Consider the following 23,037-nt stretch of genomic DNA (forward strand, 5'->3'; position numbering starts at 1 on the left):
AAAAAAGTTAAATAGTTGAGAAAATATATATAATAAATACCAAAAAATAAATCACATTTTTGTTTATTAAATGTGATTTAGTTTTCGTGTTGATACATTTTTTCAATTTCTATTTATAATTTTTTATATATATTTATATATATATTTTAAAATATATATTATGCAATATATAAATATACAAACTACTATGGTAAACAAAAAAGTATTGCAAATCTGCAAAATTCAAAATTTTTTTGTCTTTATTATTCAGTAGTAATGAAAAGAACATGACCAATATTTAATAGATTATTATTTTAGTGATAGAACATTTTTAAAATTATGTAAATATGAAGTTAGAATTTAAGTTAAATAAATCATTTTAAATAAACAAATTTTATTTTTCTGTTATGAAGTTAAATCTGGAAATCTATCATTGCTATATTTAAAAAGTTTATCTGGTTTCATTTCATATAGAGAGTTATTTTTATATATTGCTAATGGCAGATGTTTAAGAAAAAAGATATTATCAAAACGATCAATTCTGACATACCAGCACGGTTTGTAAAAAAAGATGGAGTTGCTGAAGGTAATAATTTATAATTTGTATCAGTTTTTAATTGTACAAGAATTGTGTCAAGTTTGTTATCAATGCATTAAAACTTATCACGATGGTGTAAATCTGTGGTTTAAGGTGTGGTTTTAAAATATTAGTGATCGGATAATAATTATTAGATCTATATAAAAGTTATTATGGTAAGAGATGAAAGAAGTTTTAATTCTCTTTGATGATAATCATTTAATTAATAAGAATTTGAACATCTGATTCAAACTAAGGTCATCACCTGATTCAGACCAAGGTTATCATCTGTTTAAACCAAGATCATCATCTGATTCAGACAGCACAATGGATCTTCTGATTTTTATCTGTAGCATTTTAATTAAAGTTTTACATTTTAAACATTTTTTTTTTAATTAATTTTTATGTAAATATTAAAAAGAAATAATTTTTAATAATAAAAAAATTTATTAGATAAACATTCAAGATAATAAATCTAAGCTGTTTACTCTAATGTTGCATGGGTGAATCAAGGAGAGTGTTTTCTGGTAAGAAAGTAAATATTAAAAATCTGCAAAAATGATGCAAATAAAAGTTATAAAAACCAAAATTGAAAATTTAACAGAAGCAAAAGTATTTTTGTTTTCAATTATTTTTATTAATTCATTTTAAATGTGATAAATTGAGTACTATGCTTCAAAGTAAATGTGCGCATGGGTCAGTTTATTATAATTAAACCAATTTAAAGAAAAATTTGTGTGACACTTTATTCGATTTTCCTAGTTTTTACATATTGCATTATGTAGATAGATTACATTTTGAATTTCAGACTTCCAAGTATAATGGTTTAGAAATTATAGCCTTATAAACACGACACAGATTTACAAGTGATTCTTGATTTACTTGATTTACAAGATTCTTGATTTACTTGATTTACACTTGATTCTTGATTTACAAGACTCTTGATTTACAAGTGGTTAAAAAATTTATTTATTTTTTCATCTTTACTTTCAACAAGGCTGCAAGCAACCACTATTAGAGTTGGAAGTTACTGGAAGAGCAAAGATAATGTTTATAGAGCAAGATATTGATTGACAGATGACTTAAATGATTATAAATTATATGAATCAGGAAAACAAGATGAAGGAAGTGAATTCCAAAAAACTGATGTTTGAGGGAAAAAAAACTAGACAAATAAAAATTTTTAGAGCAGTTAGAAACAGTCATAGTAAAAGGATGAGACTTGATTAAATGACGAGTAACACGAGAATTAATTTTAGTAGATGGCACAAGAGACGCTAGCTCTTTAGAACAGTGCCCATTATAGTATTTATAAAAAGAAAGAGAAGCAACATTACGACAATGTGATAATGGTTGGAGGTTGGCCTCAAGTGCAGGTCAAACTATGTTTACAATGCATTTTTGCATCTTGTCTAAAAGAGAAAGGGCATCATTAGAAGATCTTCCCCAGATATGGCAACAGTTTTCCATACAAGGGCGAAATTGAGATTTACAGAGATAAAAAATAAAATACAAAGTAAAAAAGTGGCGAGCACGATAAAGAGATGCAACCTTAGCAGATGCTAATTTTACAATCAATTTGATATATGGTTTCCGAGAAAGATCGGAAGTAAGAGTTAATCCTAGAAAACGAAGGATAGATGACTCATCTAGTACATTACCATTCATAAATATAGGAAGAGCCCAATGCTGTAGTAGAAGTGAGATCTTTTTCAAGCTCAAATGCCCCCTCAAGGAAGGATATAATAATCTTAAAGATGTTACCTAATACACCTTATAAAAAAAAGAGCTTATGGAGAAGACCAGCATGCCAAACTTTATCAAAGGCTTTAGGAATGTCAAGAGCGATAGCCTTAACCTCTCCACCTCTATCTAATGCATGATAAAACCTATAGGTTATTACTGTTAGCAAATCCATACTAGAACGAGAAGATTGAAATCCATATTAATGATCAGAAAGTAAGTTATTAGATTCAAGATGACAGAATAAGTGTTTGTTAGTTAAAGATTCAAAAGCCTTGCTTATGGTAGTAAGAAGACTAATAGGATGGTAGTTAGGCAAGTCAGATCACTCTCCAGAGTTTTTGAAAATAGGGATAGCAAATGCTGCTTTCCAGCAGTCTGGAAAACAAAATTCTGATAAGCACTTGTTAAATAGTTTTGAAAGTATAGACAACAACTTCGAAGAACATTTCTGCAAGACTATAACAGGTATGTTGACTGGACCACAAGCTGTAGAATCTAAGCAGGAAATCTAATGGACTTATATGGTTTTAATCTTAGATCAAAAGAAAGTGTTTAAAAAATTTACAAGAATCTCAAAATGGCTGAAAATTGGACATTTTAGGCAAATATACAATATACTTAGATATATTTGAGTTCTAAACTGCAACATGCTACTTATATTTTGCCCATTTATTGCAGACAGTAGTAGTTAATCAGAAAACTTACCTGTAAAGACTTGTTTATTAATAGAAAAATACTACTGTTAACTTCATTTTGGTATATTTTAGCAATTTCAGATTTTTTGTAAACTCCAGGTTATAATTTTTCTCTAATATGATGTAAGTTAATAGAAAACTTCTTTTTTAAAGAGAGAACTATCCAGAAAATGGTTTGGTGCTATTCGACTTTTTCACCCACCCACCCCTGTTTTTATGATTGATTATGACAGACAGTGATAAGCCAAGAGTTTTTTTGGGGATACTTTTTTTTTTTCGGTGGCAGTAGAGGAAGAGGCGATGCTGATAGAGTAATTTCCCTCCCTCCCCAGTTAACACCGGTGCTGCGCTATGATTTTTAAATTTTACTTTGTTTGTGTTCACCTTCATTTTTTTTTTAATATCTGATTTTTTATTATTGTGCTCACCTTCTTAATTTCTTTATTATCCAAAGATAATTAGTTGATTTAAAATAGTATCTCATTATAAAATCCATTTACATTGTTTAACGGTGCACATACTTTTGTTACACTAAGAAAAATTATTTTTTAAAAATTTTAATTAACTTCTAAGTTATTATTTAAATTATTATATGGCATTTGTAAATATTTATTGAAAATTGTTAAAGGTATTTTAAACATTAAGTAACTATATTTTAGTAATTTTAATTTTATTAGTTATTATATGTTTAAAATACTTTAAAGAATTTTTTTAATTTTTTTTTATGCTACCCAGTTTTTATTGTCATTAAAAATAAAATTTATTTAAGTTTAATTTAATACACATTTTTCAATGCAGGCCTGTAAGAACAAAAATTATATATTTTTTTCTAAATATCCATACTGTAATATTATGGTTTTAAGCATTTCCTCATAATTCCTTCTTGCTCATCAGTAATTATATGTCTAATTGTCACAAAATTTATTACCACATAATTACAGAGCTTTCGTTTCAATAATTCACTTTTACATGTGTTCACTTTGTATATATGGCAGATGAAAAAGTTCTTTCAGTGCAAAAACCATTATCAAAAAATCAAATATTTACTCACAAAGAAATCGAAAATTTTATATTTGATGAATGGTTAATAAAAAAATATATTTGATGAATCATTAATGAAATTGATTATGAAGGATTAATGCTCAGAGAAGGTGTGTGGTATGTTACAAACACAAAATTCGAAAAGATTCAAGATATGAATGTGTAGAATGTGATGCAGGACTTTGTGCAGCTCCATGCTCCGCAGAATATCAAACAAAAAGTGAATATTGAATATATTTTTAAAATTTTGTGTTTAAATAGTGTGATTAAATATTCTTAAAAAAATAAAAACATTTTGTTGTGCTTAATAGTGTTGAAAATAGTAAAAAAACTTTTTATAATTTGTTAATAAAAAAACACTGTTTTTCAAAAACACGGGGTATTTAGAGACCATTTCACAAAAAAAAGCTGGACTGATAGCGACCGTAATTTAAAAAAACACAGGGCTGTTAAAGGGTTAAGGACCTTTTTTTTTTTTATTCATTTTTTCAAAATTATTTATTTCAAAGATTATTGGGGGGAGGGGGGCAAATGCCCTTGCTGTCCCCCTGGTTGCTACGGGCCTAAGATGTACATACATTTACTGACAAATAGGTACTGGTACAAATAAATGTACATACATCTACTTACAAAGAAATATTGGCACAATTAAATTAGTACATACATTGACTGACAAATAAAGATTGGTGTATTTTTTGTGTAATTAAATGTATATGCATCAAGTGACAAATAAAGATTGATACAATTAAATGTACATGGTTTTGGTCAGGGTTAGGGTCACAGATCAATCAATGTGTGACCATTTTTACATTTTTAAACAGTTTTGCTTTAAAGTGTCGATAGAAACCAGGCTTTTTAAAAGTTATTGAAAAGAAATTTAATCAAAACAGAATATGAAAAAGATGGCGAATATTAGCGTTTTTAGTTTAATTTTTTAAAGTTAAATACCAACTTAAAGTACTTTCCTCAAATTTTTAGACGAATGTTTTTATATAATTCTGTAGAATTAGTAAATGTATTTATATAATATTTGTATAAATAATATAATAAGTATATAATAATATAATATATAATAATAAATATAAATAATATATTATATAATTGTTTTTATATAATTCTGAATCAGTATAATGTATTCTATCAAGCAAAAAAGCAGGGGGGGGGTGAAGTTGAGTAGTGTCAATAGTTCTAGAAAAAATGAGAAAAAATGAAAAAAGTTATAAAGCTCTAAATTAGTCCATTTTGATCACTTGTAAATCGAGGGAGACCACTATGTTGTGTTAAAACGCTATAATTTCTAAACCGTTGTACTTGGAAGTCTGAAGTTCCAAATTAAACTTTTCTACATAATGCACATTATAATATGTTAAAACCAAAAAAAGTCAGAGATAGTTTCCTACAGACCATTGGTTAAAATATAATAACCTGACCTATAAAAATAGAATATTAAAATACTTTTGATATTAAGTTAATATGTTCATTATGTTCACTTTATCGTACATTTTTTTAATACTTCAACAAAATTTAAGCTAATATTATAAGATATTTTTCAATAGATTTAGCAACTAGCTACTCAAAGAAAATTTCAGATGTTCTTAACAAAAATATGACTTTTGTATAATTAAAAAAAAAAAAATTTATTATTTTAAAATGTATTATTTATTAAAAACTATTTAATTTACAGATGTTTTTTGAAGTTTTTATAATTAAAACTAGTTATTTTATTATTTCAAATGTATTATTGTATTATTAACTTTTTAATTTATAGATAATATGGTTGGAGCGATTCAAACACCAACCAGAAAGCAAAAAACTCCTATTCCCTTTCGCAAACTAAATTTTCCCCCAAATGACATCCCGATTTTGCGCTACCCAAAAGATAACAAAATTCCTTCGGCTGAAATTTCTGAATCATATATTTCAAGTAATTGTCATAATGTTGTTCACCAAAAAAATATTCGACAACGGTTTTCCCCTTCATTCTTGCTGTTGCGCAAGAAAAAGCATCCTTTGGTTAACAATTGTGATTTAAATGGAATTATTAAAGAAGAAGATATGACTGAGATTGTTTGTTATAAGGATGTTGCAGAACATGAATCAACTAAATCAATAACGATGAGTCAACTTGATGATACAAATCTTCATGTGATGGATTTAGAAGCATGTGAAAGAGAATATAAGGCAAGAATGGAGTATATAATGAAAAACTATCGACACCCACCACCCTATCAAAGTAAAAAGCAAAATAAACCCAAAATTCCAGCAGCTGATACCCCTTTAATCAGTAAATTGCTAAAGGAAACACAACTAAAAGACAATACTAGTATGAATAATTACTGGCAATCCAATTTAACATTAGACAATGATATTCCGCAAGTTAAAAAGAAGTTATCTGTTAGTGATAAACTGGTAAAAAGAACCAGAGAGCAAATTAATTTAGCTCATAACAATAACAATAATAATAATAATTATTTTAACAATAATATCAACCAAGTTTCTTATTTTAATGTTGTAGACAATATGCAGAGGTTCTCTAAAGATAGAGATACTATGAGTGCAGTATATGGGGATCAATATAATCACAATGAGGCAACAATGAGGGGTTGTTCTTCTGTACCTAATTTATCTATACAATATGAAAACTCTCTTGAAAGTATAATGAACGCACAAAGAGTTCAACAACCCAGAGGTGAAAAATTGTTTTTTGAATGTTTCGATTTTAATATTAATTTTTATAAGGACAAATGGAAATGTTATGATTTAATTATTTTGCTTAAACCTAACATTTATTTTTATACATCACATTGATTGAATTATTTTATTATTTTTTTAATTTCTAAATAAAATAATTAAAATAAAAATGAAAAAAAAAAACGTTTTATATTTGTTTTTTGTTTAATTAATTTGGTCAGAATTTAAATAAAATGTTTGTTTTGTTGTTTTTATTTTAATTATTTTATTCAGAATTTATTTTATATATATATGTATATATATATATATATATATATATATATATATATATATATATATATATATATATATCAATCCTCGAAATTAGGAAAAATAAGGTCAGCAATAAATTGCCGATCTCAAACAGTTAGAGGTCGGCAAAAATAACTTGACACAAAGAGGTTACCATAAAACATAGAAATGAGGTCAGCAATTTTTTGCTGACCTCAAACACTTTCAAGTTGGCAGTTAGGTCGGCCACTTTCAGGTTGGCAGTTAGGTCGGCCTAACCCTAATTCCGAGGGTTGATATATATATATATATATACATATATATATATACATATTTATATATATTATATATATATATATATATATATATATATATATATATATATATATATATATATATATATATATAAATATATATATGTATGTATGTATATATGTGTGTATATATATATATACATATAAATAAATATATATATATATATACATACATACATACATACATACATACATACATACATACATACATACATACATACATACATACAAATAATTTTAAATGTATTCTACAAAACAGAGTGCTCAATGTTCTTAAAAGAACAGAGAAATAACAAATTAGTAGAAAATCACTTATCAAAATTTTTTTTTCATTTTATTAAATGAAAAAAAATTTAATTAAAATGTATATATCAGTGGTGTACACTGGATTTTTAGATGTTTAAGTTTTGACACATTCTGTTCAGTTTTTATGACCCTGTAGTGTTTACAGCCCCCTCAAATTAAAGGGAGTTAAATCTTTATATGGTCATAGTTTTTGAAAAATAAGAGATTATTGCATGAAATTTAAAATTTGTTGATGAATATAAATTTAGATAAAAATAGTAAAGAAAATATTTTATAAACTCATTGCTCCCACCTTAAGGGCTGGGTGGGCCCAAAAATTAAGGGTTTTTTGTTCCCAAGCTCCTATCACCCCATTTCTTTGCAAAACATTCTTTTTTGATATAAGCATAAACATACAAAAGTTTGGAGTTTGCACAATGCTTGTAAGTGTCAAAACTCAAACATCTTAAAATCCAGTGTACACCACTGTATATATATATATATATATATATATATATATATATATATATATATATATATATATATATATATATATATATATATATATATATATATATATATACATATATATATATATATATATATATATATATATATATATATATATATATATATATATATATATATATATATATGTATATATGTATATATGTATATATATATATATATATCAAGCCTTCCGGGAAGCTCGTGTGGTCGCATGCCTTGCACGTCCACGCCTAAAGTAATTTTTTTAGACAACTTGACCACGTTTTTATATAGTAAGCGTTTTAAAAATTTGCGACAAAATATAGCTATAAAAAACTTGAGAATAATTCAGCAATACTTGAAGAAAAGAACAGAAGACTATACGAAATAGAAAGTTTAAATAAAATAAGTTAAAAAAAATTATTAATAAAAAAAAGAGACTTGTTGTCAAAAAAATATACCTAAATATTTAATGTTTTTGTTTTCTTATTTTCAGAGCATTTGTTATTTTCCACTACCAAAATTGATCCAAGTCAAGGAAAAAAGTCGATAAGAGTATAACGAAAATAAAAATATCTTTTGATTTACAATTTTTTTGCAACTTTTTTTCAGTCAGTATAAAAAGGAAGTACTTTATAAATTGCGCTAGAACCGCGGACAGTTTTTAAATTTGTTTTTCAAATGTCATTGCTAAACTCTACTGTTTTTATCCATGGAAAGAAAAGCAAGAAAATTAATTGCTCTTTATTTGTGAAAAATTTTATTTATTTTTAACAAGTTTTTCATGTAAAAAATGAAACGATGCTGCAAAATTTTGTGGGCTAGTGCATTATTAATTTACTAAACTTTCTTAATGAAATTTTTAGGAGCCTATTTAAAACTTTTGTTTAAGTTTTTAAATACATTTTTTTAAACAGAGAAATCGTTATGTTCATTATCTCTAGTAATTTGTATTAACATTAAAAATTAGGCAATATAAAAGAAACAATTTCAAACATGCATCAAATGCGGTAAATAAAATTATTAAAAAAATGTTATTCTTTTATTTAACTTATTCTGTCATTAACAAAATTTATTAATCAATTTCAGATGTCACACTGTTCACCTAAATCAGCAGTATAAGATATATATATATATATATATATATATATATATATATATATATATATATATATATATATATATATATATATTTATTATTTTATTTTTTATTTATTTAATTTTTTATTTATTTAACTCAGACAACAAGTACAGTACAAGGTCCATAGTTAAGATAAAAAAATAATAATTAATTAAAATTTCTGTTTAATCTATACACAGCTTTGTTGCTGCTGGTACCGATAACTAACTGACTTATAAGGCTAAGTCTGTAGTTATGCAATAAAGTATCTAGATTAGGCAAGCCTAGTACCATAAACATTTTTGTAGCACTTGAGTACCTGTCATATCCAAAAAACATTTTAGTACATTTCTTGTAACAACAGTCTAGCTTTAATATAGTATTGCACTAAAATTAGTCCATAGAGCCACATCATTAAAACAGAGGCAGTAGGTCCTAAATAGCTGCATTTCTACCTTAATCAAGCATTCCTTGAATCGTCAGATTAGTATGTTTGTACGCATATAAACCCATTTAATCTCTCGATTTATATCAGCATTATCAAACAAACCATTTTCTATTATGTGACCGAGATACTTAAATTTGTTGCTTGACACAATCTTACATCTCTGTTTTGGGTTAAATACCATACACACTGTTTTTTTTATATTAAATGACATGTTAATGGCAGTGGCTTCAACATTTAATGCAGTTAATAATTTTTGCAATGCAAACCAAGGCAGAGCAATTCGTACAATATTGTCAGCATTTGTTAAAAAATATATAAATATATATGTATATATATATATATACATATATACATATATACATATATACATATATACATATATACATATATACATATATACATATACACATATACACATATACACATATACACATATACACATATACACATATACACATATACATATACATATACATATATATATACATATATATATATATATATATATATATATATATATATATATATATATATATATATATATATATATATATAATTATATTTAGATGAATAAAAACAACTGATTAGCGGGACTTAAAGTTTCATGCCCGAAGGCAATCATCAGCCGTATATATATATATATATATATGTATATATATCAGGGTTGGAAAAAACCCAGCCCACTGGGTTTTTTTGGGTTTTTTTAAAAATAGCTTTTTTTGCTTAGAAAAATCAAAGACATAAAACCTATTTTGCATTCAAACTATCTTTAAACATTTAATTTTTTCAAAATAATAATTAAAAGCACATAGTAATAGTTATATTTATTTATTGAAAAGAGGTAAATAAAATTCTCCTTACATAATTTTACTTTGTTTGATTATTACGATAATTTTCAATTCTTGTCAGCTTTTCAGATGTTTTTGACAGATTTCCAGTTAAACACTTCCTCTGGGATCATCAAGAATAAACTAAAACAAATATAAAATACACTTAAATAATAGAAATAGAATTTTTTTCAGAATTTAGATGGTTATACTGAAGTTAAAAATGATTTTTCCTACTACTTACCTACTTATTGATCAGATTCGATATCCTCACAGGAATTGCTGTCAGCTGCTGAGCTATTGTGAAATGGTTTGTAAATCTTCACAAGTTTCATTGCCTTATCTGCACCAAGACGATTCCTGATCTTCGACCAGACAAATCCAAAGGTTGAAAACCATCTCTCAATTGAGGCTGAGCTAGCAGGACAGGAATGTAGAGAAGCTAGAAAGCTGCAGAAATTGGCAGAAACCTCTTTATCCCTTATTTGAGATCTAGTAACCTTTCCCTTCATGATGTTCCATCATTCTGATGGAGAGATAACCTTCAGTGATTCTAAGAACATTTGCTTCGGGAACACCTCCCTGTCCTTCAAGTTAAACTTGTATAGTAAACCCAAGAAATCAGGGTTCCTGTCCTCTAACCGTTGTTCTGCACTGTTTTCATTATCATTATCAATGAAGCTTTTGTAATCATCTACATAGCGATGATCAGTTATATAGGCCAAAATATGAAAGGGTTGTACAGCATCTTGAAATCTCTTCTTTATTGCATCATAGTATATGGATAGCTCTTTATCCTTTATCAATGAATACCAGATATGAACTGCGTCAGAGAGATGACAAGAATCACTCTGCATCTTGTCTAAGGCAATCCCAAATTTTTTTATTTGACTAAGAAGACGACTTGCCTCATGTTTGATGGCTATATTCTCAATTATTCTTCCAATATTGGCTGGAAAATCTTCCATCTTCTCTCCATAGATCTCCATATAGAAGTTATAATTTTTCTGGTATGTCTCAATGCAGGCAACTTGAGAGTTCCAGCGTGTTTCATTTGGCAGCTGAGGCATACATCCACCTTTTTCCTTTAACAAACCGTGGGCCATATTCACATTTCTAAAATATTTCTGAACTTCCACAACCTGTTTTAGAATTGTTGAAAAAGAATTGCAAATGTCTTTCTGTAGCAAATTCATATAGTGTGCATTACAGCCATATGTTAACATATCAGGATACTCTTGTTTGATCAGCTCTTTCATTTTCTTCATCTTAGCTTCATTGTCAGTGCAGACAGCAAATACAAACTTATTATAATCATTTTTTATGCTAATTATAGCTTCATTGATGATTTTGAAGCAGTATTCTGCAGTTTTTTTTTCTGATCCTGAGTCAACTATGTTGTACAGATAACTCTTTTTTCCATCATAAAATGAGTGAGTAATTATTGGGTCATTCCGAATACTAGACCATCCATCTTGACAAATTACCAACGTGTCTTTGGTTTCCAGTTTGTTCTTTATACCAGCTGACAGATCATCATAGACTTCATTTAATAGATCTCCACCCTGTTTCTTTCGGCTTGGTGGGACATACCCAGGACAAAGAAGAGAGCAAAGTTTCTGAAACTCACAATTTTCCACTGAATTAAAAGACATGTTAGAGCTGAAAAAAAACCGGGCAACTTGCTTGTCTATGGCATCTTTCTGATCATTTGATGTTCTAACTACAAAGTGTTAAGCTACTACTTTTAAACCTTTTTGCTGGTGTGGAGCTGGACATAATAGATCCTTCGGAAATTGAAGTATCTGGCTCATTTGACAAGAGGCTAATATTGCTCATTGAGCTTCCAGGTCTTGGTTCTTGTTCATCAGTGTCCTTCTTTCTCTCTTTATACTTCTCCAAATGAATACGAATTCTTTCAATTTTTCCACTAATCTTCTCTGAACAATGGTCACACTGAACATTATTTTTGTCCCCTTCTATCTCACTGACCTCCTTTCACTCCCATCCTTTCTTCCTTCCACTTCCGAATGGCATTCTTATAAAGATTTTTTTCTGAAAAATACACATTGCATCGAAATATGCAAGGTAAATATACTTAATGCTACACAAATTTTTTTTTTTTTTTTTTTTTTTTTTGTTATTCACCTCCTCAAGGCCAAGAAGGCCACTACAGATGAGGAGGCTACTTAATGGTGGTTATAACCCTCTCTCAACTCTATAACTCCGAAACACAAACCTTGACAAACAAGGCCGCTGCGCGGAGAAACAAGTTGAAATAATAATAAGAAATAATAATACTGTTTGAGTAAAAGTTTCTTGAGTAATTTGTAAGATAGAACACAGGCCTGACTTTGATAAGGTTGATGAAAGCCACTGAGATCACTGAAAGTATATTGTAAAAAATACTAAAACTATTTTTTCAGAAATATTTCAAAAACATCATGTCTTTTAAAAATTTTGATTCTTATTAAGTACTATATTTTGATCATACCCGTATCCTCTTTTCGATAATAATTACCTTTTAATTAGTCATAATTATGTTTAAATGTTTTCTGACATAAATAAATCACAGAAAAAAACCAAGCAAAGAGAATCCTTTAAATAAAATATTATTTTAAAAAAACCCCAAAAAACCCTGTTTTTTTTTTGGTTTTTTTAACTGGGTTTTTTAATGCCAACCCTGATATTTATATATATATATATATATATATATATATATATATATATATATATATATATATATATATATATATATATATATATATATATATATATATACAGGCTTCGGCAGAAATGGCGGGCTATGGCCCGTGTCCGTCTCCGCACCCGTCTAAGTCAGTTTAGACGGGCCAAAAAAAGCCCGTCTCAAAAATAAATTTTGGGTAAAAAATAAGGTGAATTTTATGATGTTTTTTTATTTATGTACTCTTTTAAAATTTCTCTTATGACATAGTTTTAATATGGATAGCAAAATCCATGTTATAATTTTTTATATTCAAATGTAAAATTTAAACAATTATAATTTAAACAATTTAAATAATATAACTAAATCGTACAGTTTTTCAAACGACGATAACTGATTGATATAATATCGAATTACCGTATTATATCGAGTATAATATCGAATCGATATAATATCGAGTTACCGTATTATGTTATAAATTTAATAATTATTTGATTAAAAAAGGGAAATATACGCATTTGATGCACAAGAATTAGGATTTTATTTTGGGTTTTTGGTATTTATAATAATAACGATAATAAAAAAAATTATCCATGTGATCTTTTTTTCGACAAACTGGTTTGTCTTACTTTAAAGACATTTAAATTATTTCCCTGTTAACTTCCGCGTTAACTTAATGGTTTTTCTTAACAAGACGGCAGCATATTTAATATGCAATTGTATAACTCGTTATTAAAAATGAAATATCTCATTAAAAATCAACAGGCGGCTAATCAATTTTTATAGAATAATATAATTAGTGTGTCTGCTTTGTAGTTATCAAGTTATTCAAGTTATCCAGTCATTCAAGTTTTCAAGTTTTTCTAGTTTTTCAGTTAAGATTTCCGATCAGGATAGGCATATGTAAAGCGAAGTTATAAAAATTATAAAACAAATTATAAACAGTTTAAGTGAGTTTTTAGTTTTCACGCCCAATAGAATGCATAAGTATATAAACAATTGAATTGAAACATTAACAAAGTTAATGTTTCAATTCAATTCAATAGTTACCAAACAATTCTTAAACTATCGAACTCATTCATTTAAGGTTTAAAAAAAAAAGATTTCAAACTATTTGTGGCTATAGCTTAAAAAAGTCGCAGTTAGATTTTGAAAATTTTATCATTCTATAAGATTTTTATTCACTAGAAACGAAGGAACTAAAGAAGCACGATATACTAAAATATACTAAAATAAACTTTGGTAAAAAAATATACTAATAATATACTAAAATAGACTTTGGTAAAAAAACACGTCAGGATGCTTAAATAAGGAAACCTGATTAAACTCCATGGTTTTTATAAATGGTTTTTATATAAACGCCATGGTTTTTATATAAACGCCATGGTTATTATAAACGCCATGGCTTAAATAAGGAAACGTGATGAAACGCTATGATTTTTTCCGTCGTTTTCAAGTTTATTGGTTTGCCTATATCTGGAATAAAGAAAAAAAATGAACATAAATAAAGTTCACTTAAAGAAACTAAATAAAGTTCACTTAAATAACAATTCAAATAAAAGCAACCATAAAACAACTAACCCGCATGAAACGAAAATAGATCTGAGCAAATAAAAAACTTTGAAAAACAATTATTGAAACTTAAAAAGTATCCAACTCATTTACTTTTATTAATAAAAGATTTTTTTTCTAATTAGCTCTCAAACAATTGGCTCTCTAAGTTATTATTTTAGTTCAATTCACAAAATATTTCATATTCAATGACATTTTCATTCAAAAATAGAAGATAAATTTATAAACTTTAAAAAAAAAATAAAAAAATTTAAAGTTGTAAAAGCCCGTGCGAGATCATCGAGACGGGCGGCCCTCCAAGCCTGCAAAGTCTATTTGTGACGGGCTTTTCATAGCCCATGTGGTTTTTACTCCTGCCGAAGCCTGTATATATATATATATATATATATATATATATATATATATATATATATATATATATATATATATATATATATATATATATATATATATATTAGGGCTGTCCAAAAAAAATGTTTTTTTTCAGATTTGATTGCATAGTTGTTTATTTTGTGCCATTTGACATAGTAATTAACTGTGCAAAAAATCTTTCCAATCAGATAATGTTTAGGGGGTGCTCAATGACCATAAAGTTTTACGAAAAATGTGAAAAACATGGAAAAAGTAACAAAGTTTCACAAATTTCTAAAACCCGGTTAATTAGATTTTTCAGATTTGATCAGTTTTAATTATCTCTAAATATTAAATTCTGAATACAAATTACAATCCACATCCACTTTAGACTGGTTTATTAGCAGAGAAATTAATGAAATAAAATACTGCAATACGACTAAAGTTCTGCGGTTTTTGTTATATCAGAATTTTTCCAAAATAAAACACTAGGATTTTTGACTCTTTGTCATTGATTAAAATACGAATTATAAACAAAAAAACATATGAGCAATTAACATTTAATTATCGTAATGTTATAGTTCGTGCAATGTTAATGCTAGCGAGGACTATAACTCTTCAGAGTACACTTTCTGGCATCTGGCACTCGCTTTCTGTGATCCTCAACCACCTGAATTAACCTCTGCATTTCAGATTCATTCCTTGTAATCGATTCATTAAACATCGACATTAAAGCCACAGATCGTTCGGCAGCATCATTTACTACTTTCAATGAATATACTAAATTTTTTCCTTCTTGGTATTCTGGGGAATCATTCCAGGTAGCTGGATCGTTGTTGAACAGAAAATCAATATCAACCTTCATTGACCGCAACGCACTTGCTGAAACTGATGTCACCAGCATGTCCAGAGATTTCTTCTCTAGACTTTCAATGTTCTTTAATTTGATCAACCTTTCAGACCAGTTCTCACCGTGAAATTTCATGTTGGAAATCATTTTTGGCTTCTCTTCCGTTTGAAGTTTGTTTGAAAACAAAGCTAGTGGGACCAATTCTGGTGAAAGGTACCACAAATGGTTTTGAAAGTTCTTGACTGCTGCTTCGGAAATCGTTTTATTCACAACTGCAAACTGCTTAAGTTGCTGAAACAGAAACAAGTCATTAACTGGAGCATCGCTGGCATTTGTGCATGATATCCAAGATTTTACATAAACCAGACTAGCAAATAAGCAAAATTCACAGAGATTTTTTTCCTTTTTTGTGGTCAACTTGAACTCTTCACGAAATAAATAAATCTTAAAACAATAAATAACCTTGGCCATCCAGCGAGCCATGTGATAAGCACCAGGGATCTTGAAATGATAATTTTTCTCTTCTTGATCAGGCAGTTTTCCAAGTATTAACAGACAGAGATCCATGATTTCTTTGTAGTCATCCCTTGGCATTTTAACATGCAGGTTTTCTTTGAGGAATGCAATCACTTCATTTTGTAGTTCTTGCACCAGGGGTATTTTCATTCGAATGTCATCCAGAGGTTTAAAATTTCCTTGATTAACTTTGAGCCAATATTGCTGAAATCTCTGGAAAAGAGGTATGTTGGGACCAGATGATGGTCCAAATAGTGATCCAAACACTCCTGCTACTATGATCTCATGAACATGGTGTCTGCAAGCGAAATATAACAAATTTCTACCTATATGTTTCTCTAGAACTACACATGCACCATTTTTGGAGCCAGTGTTAGAGGCTGTAGTATCAAAACTCATTCCAATAACATCACCAATTATGTCCCAGAAATTAGGCAGATGAATAACTGCTTTTGCTTGGGCTTCTCCAGTTCCAGCTGATAGTTTTGCTATTCCAAGTATTTTGTCAACATTGTGACCTGTCACACCTACAGATAGCCGGTCAACATTTGCTTTAGGGGCTGCAGAATTTGTACGATCTATCATCAGTTTGCCATCCCAGTGGACGATTAATGGTGGTTTGTCCAAATCGCAGAATTCAGTTCGAACAGTGGCTTCAATATTTGATCGATGATAGGTTTGTTTTCTACGGACTGTAGAACGTGACAATGATCCATCATCGAGGTTCTGTCCACCAGCCCTTGCAATTGCTGCTGCTAGTATAGTAAATTTTGTGTCAGATAGATTAATTCTGTCTAATGTTGATGAAACATCAGGCGAGTCAAGAATTGTATCTAAGATACATTGTCGTTTTGGAGTACTTGCTATACTTGATTCAGCTGACCCTGAAGAACTTGCTTTACTGACTTGTTGTCTGTAATAAACAGGGATTTCTATCTCAAAATCTTTATCAACCATTTTGTCATTATCAACAGCATCGTTATCGTTGTCATCACTATAACTTTCGTCATGTAAAGGTTCAATAACAGGAACTATTGCACTCGCACCAGATTGTCTTTGCTCTTCTTTTAGCTTTCGTTCTCTCTCTGCTTGTTTCCTTGCTTCATTTCTTTCTTCTAATTTTGAAAGTTCTTTGTCCTCTCCAAACATCACCATTTTTCTCTGACATCTCTGATCCAATAAAAATTCTTTATCTTCTTCAATTCTGATCATGGTTTCAGCATCCTTGTGGGCAATGTCAAAAAGTAGGCCAATGGTGTCTGTAAATGATTTCTCTCTCGATTTCTGAGAATCTGACAATCTGGATTTTTTTTTTTTTATTAATTCAAATTCCTGGACTAAAGTTTTCAACTTTAAGACTACATTCGGATGAAATGCTGACGGAATACGGGCTTTATTCCAAATAATAATTAGTTCATCAACAGTTGTTTTAAGACTTTCAGGCACTGACTTTTTGGTTGAATTAAGATGATAAAAAAATGTTTTTAAAACATCAGATGTTAAGGGAAGAACTTTATCTGGAAGATTTGGCTTTGGTTGTCCAATTAAAAAGATTTTGGTTTGAAGTCGTGTAGAGATAGCAACACGAGATGATGCTGCCATTTCAATGATAACTGAAATATTATGAGAAAATCAAAACTCAATACCATATTATACAAACTTATCATTCAGTTGTTGGTTTATGCAGCTGCAGCAATATATTATAATAATTATTACTAAAGAAATTAAATAAATATTTTCAAATTAGAAATTATTATTATCTGCACTTAATAACAAACAATACACTACTAGACTACCATGCTAGTTTTCTGTAATAGGTTACTAAGGTTAGGTACTATCAAAATATTAATACATTTGTTGTCAAAGTGAAATTCCAAATAAAAATAATATTTATACTTGTAAACCTTTTTATTCTGTTTGAACAAATTCTAAATTGAGTTAAATAATAGTATTAAAATTATGAATACAAATTTTAACAAAATGATATAAACACAGTTGTTTTAAACACTAGCAGACATTTTTTAGTCTGGTGCCCTGATGACAGTTAATCTGCTGCACTTTAATTAATCTATATAGCACGCAATCAGACAATATTTCAGTGGAAAAAATCTAACTAACCAGGTTCTAGAAATTTTTGGAACTTTGGAACTTTTTACACGTTTTTGACGTTTTTCGTAAAACTTTATGGACATTGAGCACCCCCTAAACATTATCTGATTGGAAAGATTTTTTCCACAGTCAATTACTATGTCAAATGGCACAAAATAAACAACTATGCATTCAAATCCGAGAAAAAATTTTTTTTCCTGTGTTCACATGAACAGCCCTAATATATATACATATATATATATATATATATATATATATATATATATATATATATATATATATATATATATATATATATATATATATATATATATATATATATATATACAGGGGATACTCTAGACCGTTTTTGACAGCGTTAACTAGTTGGGCGCCAATTTGGACGCTGCTCAAACAAATTGTAAATTGAGAATTTTTTATTTTTATTTTTACGTTTTTTATGGCAAATATTATTTTTTTCACACAAAAATGCCGATACTCTGCAATATTTCTGCCAAATTCCTCCATTTTATATACATACATACATATATATATATATATATATATACATATATATATATATATATATATATAGATAGATAGATAGATAGATAGATAGATAGTTAGACAGATAGCCCTCGAAGTTGTAAAGTTTGTAAAAAAATGCTGATTTAAGACAGTACTAGGTTGGCATCAGGTCAGCACAAAATTATGAAGCAGGGTTTGACAAACAACAAGCATGCAAATGTTCAGCATAAAAAAAAAAAGACAGAAAAACAAGCACCAAGTTTTCTTTCAAATGTTGATGTTTGCTTAAAATTTGGAAAACAAATAAAACATAAGTTTTGCAGGTCTTATTTATATAAAAAAAAATACTTTGAAATTTAAATAGAATGTTTTGCTATTTTATATTTTAATTATTTTATTTAGAAATTAAATGAATGTTTGTTTACCTGTTGTTTTTTGTTTAATTTATTTAAAAAAATTTTTTTTTTTTTTAGAATTTAAATAAAGTGTTTGTTTGGTCATTTTTAGTTTATTTATGCTAATTTATATTGATCAATCTCAAAACAAAGTTGACTTGTTAATTTTTATGCAATAAAAAAATATATATTTTAGTTATGATATTTTGGTATCGCAAGATTGCTGTTTAAAAAATAAGTGAACTTTGGTTTGGTTGTTAGGGGTTTCTTTTTTTTTTTTGAAAAAATAAATAAAGCCAATGACTTGAATTACTTTCAAACCAAAATTCACCTTTTTTTATACAGTAAACTGAAGATATCAATAAGTCAAAACTCTAATATATTATTGTTGTTGTTGATGTTATTTTAGCACACTTAGAACCTGGGGAACTTGAACTTTTGATTTCACACTATAGAAAATCAAGGTATTTTTTTAAAGATGAATTTGATTTCTCTTGTTTGAAAATGCAGTCAACTACATTGGTCTGAAATTTTTTGAGAACATGGTTTGCATGCTTGAAGTAGCTTAGCAAGCCATAAACCTCAAAGTATTTCTTTTTTTGAAGGTATTTTCACTTCATCTTTTCACTCTTTCTAATTTATATGTATATTTTGAACACACAGAGAGAGTATTCATTTTTCAGGGTTAGGGTTAGGGTTAGAGAGAATATTCATATTAGGAAGAATAAGTGAACTTAGCAATGATATTATAAAAGACAATAATTTTGTAATAATAAATAACAGCAAAAAAATAAAAATCAAAGTTAACACTTATTTGCACTTTTTTCAACTTTTGTAAGTTTATATTGAGCATATTCTTATACTTCATAGAAGTATTTTTCCTTCAGCCTTTGTATATTTCACTATTTATATGATAATTGCAAAATTGTGCTTTTAATCAGCCATTTTGATCCCTTTATATAATAGTAGCACATTCCATTAATCTACAAGAGAGAATAATTTTTAAATTATGTTTTTTAATCTGATTTTAGTTTAGACATTTTAGCTCCCGATACTGCAAACAACTATTTTACTCCTGATAGTACAAAAAACTATTTTACTCCGTATTTTAAAGAATCTCCTTCTTATGTTCCACCAAGTGCGTACCTTAATGCTGGTGAGTAGTGTGAATTGTATATTTGTAAAGATAGTATAACATTGTTGCTTATTATAATCTTTTAATGCTTTCATAATGCATAAGTTATATACTTTCATAATGCATAAAATTCAAGCTTGTTAATTTTTATAAAGAAAAATTTAATAAAGTTTACTTGCTTTTTTTTACTATTTTTTTGTTTGTTTGTTAATATTGTTTGTTTTTTAATATTTCCTTGTTGATATTTGTTGAAATAAATTTATTTTTTTCTCCTGTGTAATTTTTTTAGTTAGTTTTGTATAAGTAAAAACTAGTTTAAAAAACATTTAAACTAGCAAAAAATGGACTTTAAATTATTTGTGTCGCTATGCATATTGTGTCGCTATGCATATTGTGTCGCTATGCATATTGTGTCGCTATGCATATTGTGTCGCTATGCATATTGTGTCGCTATGCATATTGGAGGCTTTTTAGATTATTACTACTTTTTAGATTAAGTTTTTTTTTTTTAATATGACAGGTGACTAGCAGTTTAAAATTAGTTAAAATATGTTATTAAATTATTCCCTTGAAAAATAACCTTTTTGTGTTATTTTAAGAAATCTAGTCAATATATTGCTAAAACTGTTATGATACATCAATAATTTATTGGTAACTGTTACAATTCATAATTATTCTAATAATAACTGTTACAATACATCGTTATTCTAATGATAACTGTTTTTAATGATCACTGGTGTATTAAATTTTCTATATACAACTTCTAGAAATCCCAGATTGGTTACAAGTATATGCAAAAGCGTCTCCTGATCTTGACAAATATTTAAAGGTGAGGGGTTGTATTTATTGGTGAGGAATTGTTTAGTGAACAGGTTGTTGTATTGTAATCATAGCAGTAATGATGTCATTTATGCTTTTTTCATTCATTTTTACTTTTTAATTTTATTTTTTATAATTCATCTTCCCAAGGCCGAGAAGGCCACTACAGATGAGGAGGCTACTTGTGGTTATAACCCTCTCTCAACTCTTTAACTCCGAAATGCGAACCTTGATGAACAAGGCCGCTGTGTGGAGAAACAAGTTGAGCGCAGCACTACCAGGGACGTGGGACTTTAGATTAAAAATATTTAGGTGGACTTTAAATTAAAAATATTTAGCCTGTTTGAGAGTTTGTTTTCTTTAACAAAATTTTTCACAAAAATTTTTATCTATTATGCTTCTTGTTTTTTTTTTTTGTTTTTTTGTTTTATACATCTTTTTTAACCTAGTGGGAAATGTTTCGCTATCCAGAACTAGATTGTTGGCAAACTATGCTTAAACGGCTCTACAGAAAAGAAGTTGAGCAAGTTGTGCTTTGGTATGAAGAATATAGAATTGCACTTCAGCAAGAAGTAGAAAGACGAAGTATTTCTTTTAAAAAAACTCATGTTTAAATATTTGGTTCAGGTTTATTGAAATTTTAAATTTTAAATAAAAAATCTTATTTTTTGTTAATTTTTTCATATTCTATTTTTTTTGCTATAGTTACATTTTTTTTTTAATTTATTCTTGCTCTTTTCAGAATTTTTATGTTATTAAATTATCTTGGAGATCCTTTTCTTATTATTGAATTTGATTTTTTAAAGTTTTAATATTATAAATATGTAGATAGTGAAATTTTTAATGCATGTTATTTAAAATATTTTTAAAAAATTATTTTAAAAATAATGATTTTTCTTTTTTTTTTTAATTTAGATTTAGACACCATATTTTACATAATTTATTTTTTCAATAAATATTTTTATTTTTGTGTCAAGACACATTTATGAGTTTATACATTGAGTTTTATGTTTATATAGAAATGATATCTTGGATATTTTTTTGAAAATATAATCATAAATAGCTTAAAGTTTGATCTATAAAAACCTGAAACAGTAGTTTAGCCATCTACAAAAAAAAAAAAATTACTGACAAAATAATTTCTAGATATCAGTGGGGTAACGTTAGGTTAATTCCAGTTTGGGCATTCAAATATTGCTGATCGCTACTTAAGTTGCCCCCAATGATCATTTGTAGGTCAGTACTTTTTTTTTTTTACAATTGTTTTACTCTCTTGACAAGTTATTTACATGATAACTTATAATATATAAGTTATCAATATCAACAAATTTTTATGAGTTTTATGAGCAATTAAAGCTTTGTAAAGGTTCTGTTAAAATAATCTGGTCAACAAAATAAAGCTTTTTAAAGGTTCTGTTAAAATAAGCACAACAAAGATTTTTATAAATTATAAAAAAAGTTTATTAAAAAAATACTCTGTTAAAACTAATTATCTGGTTGCCTTGCTGGGGAACTGGCTGCTACTTTTTTTGTAAAATCAGTTGTCCTTTAAGAAAACTACTAGTTGTCCTTCATAGACTGATTTTTTTTAACTTGTTGTAAATGGTTTTATAAT

General features: G+C 27.7%; 1 protein-coding gene across 1 annotated transcript; it reads left to right on the plus strand.

Annotated features, from left to right (window-relative positions):
• Positions 1-409: 409 nt before the first annotated feature.
• LOC101240885 (uncharacterized protein PF13_0277) lies at positions 410-22,491 on the plus strand. Its single transcript, XM_065804901.1, has 6 exons — positions 410-565; positions 5,807-6,727; positions 19,878-19,932; positions 20,500-20,624; positions 21,371-21,432; positions 21,872-22,491. The coding sequence occupies exons 1-6, from the start codon at positions 484-486 to the stop codon at positions 22,034-22,036; spliced, it is 1,410 nt and encodes a 469-aa protein (XP_065660973.1). The 5' UTR covers positions 410-483; the 3' UTR covers positions 22,037-22,491.
• Positions 22,492-23,037: the final 546 nt, after the last annotated feature.

Source organism: Hydra vulgaris, chromosome 09 (genome assembly GCF_038396675.1).
Source record: "Hydra vulgaris chromosome 09, alternate assembly HydraT2T_AEP".
In the NCBI taxonomy this organism is placed as follows: domain Eukaryota; kingdom Metazoa; phylum Cnidaria; class Hydrozoa; order Anthoathecata; family Hydridae; genus Hydra; species Hydra vulgaris.